The sequence below is a fragment of the Ruditapes philippinarum genome, unplaced genomic scaffold (assembly GCF_026571515.1).
Source record: "Ruditapes philippinarum isolate M1 unplaced genomic scaffold, ASM2657151v2 ctg2693_1_1_1_1, whole genome shotgun sequence".
Classification (NCBI taxonomy): domain Eukaryota; kingdom Metazoa; phylum Mollusca; class Bivalvia; order Venerida; family Veneridae; genus Ruditapes; species Ruditapes philippinarum.
Window position 1 is genome coordinate 103,963 of NW_026860351.1, and position 13,114 is coordinate 117,076.

Genomic DNA, 13,114 nt, shown 5'->3' on the forward strand with positions numbered 1-13,114 from the left:
TCCGCTCTTTTCTTGTGAATAATAGTAAATAATTTTACCTTTTAATACCATCCGATGATTAATAAGTGTTGTATTTCAGGGCACTCCTGATCAGTGGGGTGTGCACTGTAACATTACATCATGTGGTAAGAAGGTGTACCTTGGGACAAAAACAATTGACAGAATTAATTGGAAAGTGTATGGAAACAAAGAAGATCTTCAAAAATCAATTGCAAATCTTATTCAAAGTAGTACAACACGATTCTGTTTTATTTCATGTTTAACGCTCCATAGTCATGGTTTTGAACCACAGATATTAAACCTACCACCCCCGCCGCAAAGGACTAACCATAAAGCCAAACGCAAAAGTCTCAGAGAACAAAACCATATGAATTTGAATTTTATAATGATAGATTCTGTTTCAAGGGTCCACTTCTTCAGATCTTTACCTAGGTCTGTAAAGGCTTTAAACGAGATTACAACTGAGCATGAAGATGCAATGGTTCTAGATTTTGAGTTAGAATAAAGGAATTCGTTCGAGAACGTTCGAAACTTTGCAAGCTCTCTTTTCCGGTTATGTAAACCCGTATGAAGTTCCGTTTGGAATAAATGATTTGTCGAAAGAAAAGCTGAATGTAGCGAAATGGCTTTCGCCATTGAGGGAGCTGGATTTTTCAAGTCTTTGGTTGGAAGACATGTGCCCATTCACAGGATGGGGATTGTCAAGAGATTTGCTAGTTTTAAACAGAACTTTGGATAAACAATCTTTTTATATGAAATTTTTAGATACATGTAGAAAAGTAGGAATTGACGATATTGGGAACACGTTAGCTAGCTGTAACATTCTTAAATCTAACGGGATGAGTAACCCCTTTAATTCAAAGACAATCTGTTATAACGGGAGACATCATCATTCATATTTGTTTTCATATCTAAAGATGTTTCAAAGGACCATGAACCATAGGGCCAAACCTTTCATATCATACATGGTATCAAGTATAGCTCATGAACTTGGAGGCAAAAGAAATCAATACATTGATAGTGATTTAGCGGAGTATTTGAAGTTTTCAAGTGGCATGGACAACACATTAACTATAGTGTTCTCCGATCATGGCAATGCATACCGAGATAGCCAAGGTAGAAATTCCAACAGAGTATTAGAAGTATTCAATCCCTTTCTTTTCATGATTATACCAAAATCAGTTCAGTCCATGCTTTCTGCCAATCAAATGCAAGCCCTGAAGATCAACCAGAATCGATTGATAAGTTTATTAGACCTCCATTATACTATTTCATACATCATTCAACTATTGCAGAATGAAAAAAATTCTGAAACAAGCTTAGACAATGATGTCAATGACTTTAACAAACAATTCAATGTATCTGAAGAGGGGCTACTCACAGAAATATCAGCTTCAAGAACTTGCAGCATCATGCCAAGAATAATGCCGAACCTTTGCATCTGTAAAGGGTACGATGCTTCCTCTAAAGACCAGTCATATAATTTCTTCTCGCGGTCTATTCTGTAGGCATGATGAATAATAATATACAACAGCAATTGCAAAATTCCGGTGGTTCCGTGGAAAGAACAGAAACTTATCTTGGTGGTTTCAAGAATTGCAAAAGAATGAAAGTGCAGAAGATTAAGAATGTTGCAGAAAATCGTAAAAATGTAAGTATTTTTAGTGAATCAGTCCAATGTGGATCAAAATAATTTATCTTTCTAACTAGGAAACTTAAGGGTTTTTTTGTTATAAAAGTATAAAAGTATCAGCTATAAATACACATGACGCACTTCTTAAGACTTCATCCTCAACAATGTGGCCATACCACGTGACTTTTCGGGTACGGAACACGCCGATTTTTCACCGATTCAGGTATGTTTTTATTCATAACTTATTTATTACTCTACCGATTTTGATGAGATAAGGCGCAGAGTACCCGTAATTATATCAGCTATCCACGGTATATCAAAATTCTGAAAACCCCTGAATGGTTTTTGAGAACATTCGAGTACAGTTTTCTTTTCATAGCCTGGGCCGAGGGGAACGGTACACACTCATTTGTCATAACAAGCAATTTCTAGCAAGTCCATATGTTTTTTGACACTATTTCATAGAAAAATACATGTTAAATCTGATATATTTACTATGGCCAATGTATCGAGTGAATGCAGTGATGTTTTAGCATATTTTCATAAAGTTATGTTGAAATGGTACGGAACACACTGTTATTTCAAAAGATACGGTACACACACAATTTCTGTATTTGTAATAATTCTAAAATAAAATATATATTAAAATTTAATATAAATTATAATGTGAGTGATTTTTTTCATAGTTATACATTTTATTAATTTAAACGAGAACCCAGGAACCTGTTTTGCAATGTATCATACTTACTTTTAATGTTTATATGTATTTGTGCACTATATTTCAAGAGATCACGCTTAACATTTACAACCTCCATGTAATTGTCCTATTTAAAATCACCTAGGGTATGTTAAACACTTCGATCTAAACAGAATCAGGTAGTTGCGCTCTGTGGAAAGAAAATGTTGTTATATAATGCTGTGTTTATTGTTGTTTTTTATTTCTTTTAGTTTATAAGTGAAGTAAGATATGTCTTTTTGCTTCATCCTGAAAAAATAAAACAAGGTCATGACCTAAATCGCTGAAAAGTATCATTACTTGATAACAATTTATATATATTTATATTTTGTTAATAATAAGCAAGTCATTAGGTACAATTTTGCAATACCATGGTCATGTTTAATTAAATCAAATCACAGAAGGCGCTGAATTTGTTTGGGTCTCAGAATGTCAGAAAGGTGAAGGCTGTGAGATTGTAAACCAATTTGTTTTTGTAAAGTGCCACCAATGTTGTTTCTAGTGTCATAACTGTAGTATATTGGCTATAAGGCTTATTGCAACACTGATATGTAATTCATTGTTTATTTGGCTTAAACAATTAAAAAAACACACAAAAAACATGAGTTGCCTTAACTTGGATTTGAACTCAGGACATATCTCTTCCTAAACGAGCGTGTAACCCCTCGACCACGGGGAAGTTATAGGATATCAGCCTGAAGAAAACCATATCATTCTAAATTAGAGTTTGTAACACTTATTAATTTCGTTTGACACTGATGTAAATAATCATGGTGCTTAAAATTACATGTATATTGGAAAGAATTACACAATATTTGAAATCTTTGACCAATCGGGAACTACTTTTTCTTCTCCCGAGAAGGCTTGAAAATTAATGCGCCCGTCATTTGACAATCTTAACACAGTGATCTCCCCTTAATTTGTCAGCGTTAGAGTACATATATAAAGGTAAGTAACCGCTTCCAGGGGTTCGGACTACTTTCTTATTTTGCAAATAAGCATATCAGAGCCTGAAATTTCGCTACCATTATTTGTTTGGTCTGACGACCCAAACAAATAAAAATGTAGTCGCCATTGCCTAAATTTTTAATGTTTAAAGGCATGAAGCTTTAAAAATAACTTTTAATTCATGTAATTAGGTCATTTTTGGTTTGGTGTCACGGCTCATAAAACTGACATAATCATGTGGCGACTTTCGAGTTTTACAAGTGCCCTTTTGGGTATAAATAAAGGAACGAACGGGCACCTGAGTTAAACGACCGACATTCTGTACGGTAGTAAGAAAACTTTCTCACATAAAAAATCGAAACATCGGAGTCACTTGCAGTCTCATACCTACTTCATGTAGTATATAAAACAGAACGCAGCCTCCAAAATCCATAGCATTTGATTGACAAAATGGGTATTATTAAAATATCGTTTTATTATGCCCCCACAGAGTGGGAGCATATAGCGTTGCACTTGTCCGTCCGTCCGTACGTCTGTCCGTACGTCCCGAAATCTTGTGAACGCAACTCCTATTAAACCGGATGGCAGATTTTGCTTAAACTTCCAGGGATGAACAACCTTAATGTGTATATGGTAGTAAAGGAAGGAATTTTTGCTGCGACCAAATTTAACAGAATTATGGCCCTTTGTTGATTTTTTCACTATATACTATGTAGAAATTTTGTGAAAGCAACTCCTCTTAAACCGGATGACAGATTTTGCTTAAACTTCCAGGGATGAACAACCTTAATGTGTAAATGGTAGTAAAGGGAGGAATTTTAGCTGCGACCAAAGTTAACAGAATTATGGCCCTTTGTTGATTTTTTCACTATATAATATGTAGAAATTTTGTGAACGCTACTCCTCTTAAACCGGATGGCAGATTTTGCTTAAACTTCCAGGGATGAACAACCTTAATGTGTAGATGGTAGTAAAGGGAGGAATTTTTGCTGCGACCAAATTTAATAGAATTATGGCCCTTTGTTGATTTTTTCACTATATACTATGTAGAAGTTTTGTGAACGCAAATCTCTTAAACCGGGTGGCAGATTTTGCTTAAACTTTCAGGGATGAACAACCTTAATGTTTAGATGGTAGTAAATGACGGAATTTTTGCTGCGACCAAATTTAAGAGAATTATGGCCCTTTGTTGAGTTTTCACTATATACTATGTAGAAATTTTGTGAACGCAACTCCTCTTAAACCGGATGACAGATTTTGCTAAAACTTCCAGGGATGAACAACCTTAATGTGTAGATGGTAGTAAAGGAAGGAATTTTTGCTGCGACCAAATTTAACAGAATTATGGCCCTTTGTTGATTTTTAGATTTCAACTTGTGGCACATGTAGTCCAAAATATATTTGACCTAGAGTCATAAGATTGACAGAACAGTGGAGTGTGGGGGCATCCGTGTCCTATGGACACATTTCCAGCTTTTAACACAAACACGCAAGCACACATACCCATGAACTCAAGTGATAAATGCACCTTGAAATGAAAGTCCAAGATAGGCATAATTTTACCAAATTTCCTAACATGTATATGTATCAAGGTTACCTTGTATAAACTACGTTACGTTATATAACAGGCCTTGTTCCCATATTGGTTCTTCAAATTATCATATTAATTTTGATTGCACGTAAAACTGCGAAATATATTTGTCCATATGTGATAATTTGATAATTTAGATACATGCAGTTAGTTTGGGACGCTGGCAGATGATTCATTCCAAATATCATGTGGCCGAAAAAAACTTTAAACTTTCTGTGATTTAAAAAAATCCACTTACATCAAAACCAGCGTTTTCTCTCCAAATTCAATTATTTAAACAACAGTTTGCAAGGAACATATATTTCCAACTTACACCTAACTTCTTGTTTGTTTATATATTCATACTACGTTTAGACAGTCATTTATATATTCGGACAAACAAATTAAATGAAATAATTATCGCACATAACAGATGTCCATGAATTTCACAATTCGTTTTATAATCCAAAAGAATATACCTAATTGTTTCAAATGAAAATCAAAACAAAACAAAATTTTGAATGTCTTCCTTATCCCTCCCTAAAATTTTAACATTTTATAGCCAAATATTAATTGCTCAACATATAAAATAGAATTTTGCGCAACGTACTCTCAAAATGTTCTTTTATTTTTTGAATAATCCTGTTTACATCAAACTGTAGGCATAATGATAATTTGCAGAACAGGTCCCAGGGTTCTCGTTAAAATTAATAAAATGTATAACTATGAAAAAAATCACTCACATTATAATTTAAATTATTTTTTTTATATATTTTATTTTAGAATTATTACAAAGACAGAAATTGTGTGTGTACCGTATCTTTTGAGATAACAGTGTGTTCCGTACCATTTCAACATCACTTTATGAAAATATGCTAAAACATCACTGCATTCACTCGATACATTGGACATAGTAAATTTATTAGATTTAACATGTATTTGTCTATGAAATAGTGTCAAAAAACATATGACTTGCTAGAAATCGCCTGTTATCCCAAATGAGTGTGTACCGTTCCCCTCGGCCCAGGCTATGAAAAGAAAACTGTACTCGAATGTTCTCAAAAACCATTCAGGGGTTTTCAGAAGTTTGATATACCGTGGATAACTGATATAATTACGGGTACTCTGCGCCTTATCTCATCAAAATCGGTTGAGTAATAAATAAGTTATGAATAAAAAACATACCTGAATCGGGTGAAAAATCGGCGTGTTCCGTACCCGAAAAGTCACGTGGTATGGCCACATTGCTCAAAACTTTGTTTTTTTTGTGAAGAAAAATATGCTGAGCATAATTTCGTTTTATCTAAAACATTAAAAAATGTCATTCAAATAGTATTTCACTACTTTTTCATCGTTTTAATCCATAATATTTAATTACGATATGAACTTTCAAAATTTAATAACATTTCAGAATTTTACAAAAACAACGAAAATGGATTTATATGTGGAAACAGATGGACAGACTGTGGATGAATTTTTTTTTATAAGTGTTATAATTAAAGACTTAAATGTTTCACGCAGCAAATACGAACGTGTGACACCGTATGATAAATATTCCAGCTGTTCAGACAAAGACGTCGAAGCGCAGTTATGTATATGTAATGATCTCAATGAACGTGATGCAAACAGGACAGCTCTGAATACTCCAAGAGCGGAATACGTGATGAAAAGTATTCTATATTCCAATTTGCAACATAACGTTACTTCAATAAATGTTGACGGTGATGCATGTCTTTACGTCATCGAACAATTTAACGAAAGCGGCATTGTGTATGACTCATTTAATGATTGCAATACGTCATTGACTTTACGTCTTTTATTTAGACAGGTGAATATAAATATCTCAACAGCCAACACGGTGGAAATAAACTTGTCTCCTGGCGATATCAAATTTCTTGCAGCCGGCGTGAGTAATAAAAAGTGGTCATGTTCTGTAAATGTAGATGTCAAAGTTTGATCAGAGATCACAAACTCAAATCGAATCTGTAATTTGTATCAGTAAATTTGTTGCTTTCTTTGCTTCTGAAGAATCGTCATTCCTTCAGATTTTATTTTCATAACATCCAATGTCAAGCTTCACAGCAGTGTTTTAATAAAAATATAATCATTCACAATCATTGATTTCAGCACATTAATTGTTGAAGATGGAATACCTCTTAAGTCGGTGCTAGGGGGCGTCAGACATGGTGTACTTTACATTTATTTATTTCTCATGAATAGACCCAATTAAACCAATTCTGCAAGTTGTATATCATTACGTAGTTTTCATTGCTTCCGAGAGAGCTCTTCTCTTTTAGGTTTTCTCAAGATTAAAACGGCATGAACAATATCTAACGGTATCCATTTTATTAACAACACGTCTTTTTGGGGGGCGGGGGGCAAAATGTAACAAAGGTACAAATGTATCAAAAACAACTGAACATTTAAATTTGTTTAAATTCTTCTTTTACTTGTCAATAAATTATTACTTACGGTGTACCGACTATTGTTGTTTACTGCAAAGTGGACTGGGTCTTATACTTATTATAGCAGACATGTTCATAGTACAGTCAGGGGTGTAACTTATAGCAATTATCATTTTTATAAATGAATTAAGTTATAAATTTAAGATCTACAGGTTGCTTCCCTTTGGCTATCCTTCACTTTTATATCATTTCTATAAATAGGTTAACAAGGGCACTAAATCACGCACGCTTCATTTTATTGATCTTATGTCCTGATAAGCTCCCTTTACTTTATTGTTCACAGGATTTTCAGTTCAAGATAAAAAAAATGAATTTTAAATATCTTGATGACAAAGTTGGTTAAGTCATCGGGAAGCAATATAACTGAAAATTTTAACGAGTTTGAGTCTCACTTCTAACTTTTTCCCTATTTTTTCCAAGTTTACTAAAGATGAACATGCATTTGAAAATAAAGGTAGTTTTGTTATACTATCGTATGATTTTAATATACCGGTAATAATATTTTTATCCTGTGTATTGTATATATTGCAGTAGTCATGTACTTGTGCAGTGCACTAGTATTTCAACAATACACTTTACATTTCTTTACGTCAAGAAGAAATGTAACATACACGTATTCGTCTTACAGAAAATAATTATTATTTTGGCGCATAAAGTACAATCCGAACCAGCAGGGGTGAGTAACCACAAGCATTCGTTAGAGTAAGATCTAGTTAGTAATTTACCCTCTAACCTAAAACGTTCGTTATACCAAAATTTCTAACTAAACTGTCGTTAAATAACGAATACTTCGGAGTACACGTTAGACCTTCGTTGAAGGAAAAACAACGTGTGAAGCTCTTTCAAGAAACTTTTTATGAGTTTATATTATTTTTATAGCGTATTTTCTTCCTATTTTCCTGATAATAAGTCCTTGATATGGTGTTACAATCTGTATATGTCTTAATGTGTAAAGTTATTATTTATTTATTAATTTATTATTAGTATTATTATCATCATCATCATCATTATTATTATTATTATTATTATTATTATTATTATTATTATTATTATTATTATTATGACTGCATTCATTTTCAAAATAATACGTTACCGTACTCAATAATCTTGAGTGAGCATTTTCCGTAAATGATTTTTAGAATAATTTAAAATATCTTTATGCAAGTGATGTTGTTTTTTCATTCCGCGGACAATGGCCGCCATGCTGCTAGAGTATTTAGATAACTGACCGACTTTTGACTCTCATATATTTGAATGCTTCTTAGGAGGTTGATTAATTTCTTCAACTAACATAGAGAACACAAAGCGACCTGTTGATCTCTTGATAGTTACAGTAGCCCTTATCTCTATACAAAAATTATATATATATAGAATCTAGAGATAAGGGCTATATCACTAATATACGTATATTTTATAAAAGCCAGCAGATGGCGCTAGGGCAGTTTTCGTATTAATTTTATGCATGCTTCACTTCAGGGACCCTTTTTCAAAGATTTAAGATTAATTACCAAATGCATTAAAACAACACTTGGCATGTTTGTAGGAATATATATTTTTGATAAAGATTGACCAAAATTATTCAAAATATAACATTGTAAAGTGTATTTCTGGAAAAAAATACTGGCTGTCAAATTTGAAATTTGAATTTCCCTGGGAGGAGCCATGTGATCATTACAGGTCATGAACCTTCAATAGTAAACAGAAGCACGTGGCACTGTTTGTTTCAGGGAGAGATATTTGTAGCAAACCATGTATATTTCAGGGAAGGAGATTTTCAGCAGACGACACATTGGAATGCTGAATACATGATAAGAAAAAAAACAAACGTTTACTGACTTTTTTTTATCAAATCCAACAAATTTACAATAATCCATTAATATAAGATTTTTTTTTTAAATTTCAAAGTACTGATTTAACTTGTATTTGAATGGTTTAACCTTCATGAAAACAGTAAAAGTTACATCCAGGTATATTTCATTTACACTATATTTTGTTGTAAATATTTTGTAGTCAAAAACTACATTTCAGTAAAGGAAACTGAATATTGCATATAAGCATAAAAAATTTTATTCATTAACAGCTTAAAGATATTTTAAATCCCTGTCAAGAACATTTTAGCATGTTGTTCCTACGTAAGGCACATCTTTTGGATTTGGATATAATTGTCTGACTTGATGAAGGACACATGCAGCATTCCAGTGAAGAAAAACAACTGACTTCAAAATAATGTCTTTAATTAATCTTTGAGTTATATAAAACATCCATTAAACCTCTCCTGTGTAAAATCAGCTGTTTTGTTTACATTCTCTCTGCAGGTTAACACTGCATGCTATTTATAGTTCAGGGTTTATAACAGACAGTTTTACAACACCCACAAATACTCGCTGCCGCGATTATACTTTTCTTATTTGTGTTATCTCGAAACAAGCTAACACTATTTGTATTGCATGTTTAACAATACATCACATTCTTTCATGTATGAAATCAAATAGATATAATATGACATTAAAGTTTTAAATTTTTAATAATTAAAAGGCTTAGAACTTATACTAGTTCTATATACAAAGTGAAATTAAAGAAATCAGCATAAACGCATTCATGTAGATTCTACAATGAAAGAGTGTAACACAGTATATGGATAAAGTTTGACGCTTTTGGTTATAATGAAATTCAGTGGAGTATATTAAGAAAATATGATAAACAAGATCGACAAGGAAAGGCGGCATTCAATGAACGCAGCCCCCATCCGACCCAGCAACAAGCGTCAGCGGCAAGGAGCCCAGGAGGACTCCAAAGAAAAACAGGACAGGGCACAAGGCAGAGTACGGGCAGGCAAACCACTACATCAGAATACATAATTAGTAACTTATAAGGAACTAAAACAAAACAAATAAATGATTTAATATAAGGCCCATTATGTCAAAAGGCACAGGGGAAGGGGACATGAGACACGGGGAAGGGGGGGGGAATAAAATAAATAAAAACTAGGGACAAGGGAAGATACTTACCGTAGACGAGAAACAACAAGAGACACGAGCAAAAGTGTCACCAAATCAGTATAAAACAACATAGACATACATCTGAGGAACACAGAGGGGCGCCGCCTTGGAACGGTCAGCAGCATAATAATGACTACTGGGGAGTTTAAACCGGTTAATGGTGCACCAAACCTCGCTCTTAGCCCCACCATGTTCCTATAAACGAGACAGTGTAAATAAAATGAATCCCCGCCAAGTGAAATTCTAACAGTTGTTTATGGTTACAAAAGGTTAAATAAGTAAAACACCAAAATGATCATGTAGAAACATATAAAAGTAAACCCAATGACCATAACAAAAGTACTCGATGTCTTAAAGGAAGACAGAGCAACAAGAAAATCACCTACAAGGGCCCGACGAAGCAAGACAGAAGACAAAAACATTAAGGCAATTCAGTCCCAAAGGGCTTTAAGAACTGTCCATTCATATAGTCTCCCACTTGGCCCGTCAGATGTAATCAAAAGAGGAAAGCGTAGTGTCCAACTGTAAATGGGTTGAACACTAAGCATGCGGTATGTCTTAAGATAGTAGGGTCATAACCCCTTTTAATAAAACGTTTTATAATTTTAGTAAACACAACAGAAAAATTACAATGACCCAAGATCTTACGAAGTTTGTAAACAACATCACCGTAAAAATCAGGCTGGCTAATCCCTTGTCGCAGAAGTGTTTTTTAGATCACTATTGAATTTTGAAATTAAATCAAAGTTACGATTGTAAAATTTTGTAAAATATTTACGTAATTTATAATAGCGGTAGCCCTGTTTTAATAGCTTACCGGTAATGAAAATATTTCGCTCGTTAAAATCCTTTACGTCGCTACAAGCTCTAGCAAATCTAATTAACTGAGATATATAAACTCCGTAAGATGTTGCGTGCGGTACGTCTCCATCCAAATGAGGATAATTTACTATACTAAAATCAAAGTCATCTCTTTTATCATAAATTTTCGTGTGAATCGAATTGTTTTTGATAGTGATATGAAGATCCAAAAATGATGTAGTTAAATTTCAAGAATTCGTTTTATTAAGTTGTAGCTCCGTAGGATAAATATTAGACACCATTTGATCAAAAAAACGAAATTATCTAAATTAAAAATGTCATCAAGATATCTGGAAGTGTTATTAAATGCTGATATAACATCTTGTTGTGTATTTTCAGAGAGACTTAACATAAAATCTCTTTCATAGCAATACAAAAACAAATCGGCGACCAGGGGTGCACAATTAGTACCCATAGGAATTCCTATAATTTGTTTGAATAGGGTATTACCAAACCTGACATAAATATTGTCTAAAAGAAAAAGAGAGTGCTCTACAAACTTCGTCACAGGTCCACATAGTATATTGTTTAACAATACAGTTTGTAAAGAAGGCTTTTTGAGAGTTACATGCAAGAAATGTAACTTTTTCCCGTGCAAAGGGTTTTCTGAATAAGGAAATTAGTTTTTATCATTAATTAATTTATGTGGCAGTGTAGTATAAAGGGTAGAAAAATCGTATGTACTGACAGTTTGAAGCCCGATAGCTCTTAATTTTTAATTTATCCAGAATTCACCGGAATTCTTAATGGACCAAAATAGATGTTTGCCTGTATTTTCGTATACTTTATCACAGTATCTAATTACATGTGTTTTAATGGCAGTCAAACAAGACGTCAATAAAATAGAAAGTTTAGTTGTTGTGCTAGATGTAGAATTAGCAATGAATCTGGCTTTGTAAGGTTTTTTTTATGTAATTTAGGAATCCAATACATAATAGGAAGTTTTAGTTCTTTTTCATCGATTCGGACTTTAAAGACTGGAAATATTAGTAACATGATTGTTAACAATGTCTTTTCAGAAGCAGTAGTTTTAGAATACGCATTAGTGCTATTAAGTTCTTTATGTAAAACGTTAATGTAATGGATACGTCATACAATTATGATATTATTAGCCGCCTTGTCCGCTGGTACCAAAACAAATTTTGAGTGAAAAGCTAGAATATCCTTTTTCAGATGTCTTAAAGTAAGTCTCGGTTTAGGTGGAAGAAGATGTTCATTTTCCACGATAAAAATTAAATACGTGAATCAATAATTTTGAAAATGTTACGTTTCCAAGTAGCTAGAGCATTACTATCAGCATTTTCACGGCGACACCATTTACTTGAAAAATCCTCAATTGTTTCAGCAATCTGACAAACGACAAGCATTAAAATCAATTTCTGAGGGAATTCTGTATTTAGGTCCTTTTAAGAATAAATTACGAATTCTTTTGTCTGCAATAATATCAAAATTGCCAGTGATAATATGGCCAAAATCTGAATTACAGAAATTAGAAGTATTGCAGTCTCAAGTAGTTGGAGTATTAGACTGAATGTCTAAGTCAGAGACCACTTTGTTTGTAATTAAATATGATATTTTCTAACAGGTTTCTTATATTTATAGCAAATAATAGGTATCTCAGAGTTTTTGAAGTATAAAGGAACTGAATCAGTGACACGTTTATCACGAAATATACTGGGTAAATCGATGAAGTCTATACTTTATTAAGGAAGGTAACTTTTTAGGAAATGCCTGTCGTGGTCAAGAAGTGTTGTCGATATGAGGTCTTAAGACGTGCTGAAGTATAACTTTGAATAAGATAAGCTGCTGTATATAAAGGATCTGTTTGAATAACTATATTATCTGCCTCCGCGTCTAAGATTTTCAGAGATGATAATGAAAGAGAAGTAAGACGTGATAACA

General features: G+C 33.2%; 1 protein-coding gene across 1 annotated transcript; it reads left to right on the forward strand.

The window, feature by feature from the left end:
* Nucleotides 1–515: 515 nt before the first annotated feature.
* LOC132759752 (uncharacterized) lies at nucleotides 516–7,314 on the forward strand. The gene is made up of 2 exons (XM_060751580.1): nucleotides 516–1,651; nucleotides 6,299–7,314. Exons 1-2 carry the CDS (start codon nucleotides 1,511–1,513, stop codon nucleotides 6,842–6,844), a joined length of 687 nt encoding a protein of 228 aa, XP_060607563.1. The 5' UTR covers nucleotides 516–1,510; the 3' UTR covers nucleotides 6,845–7,314.
* The last annotated feature ends 5,800 nt before the right edge of the window (nucleotides 7,315–13,114 follow it).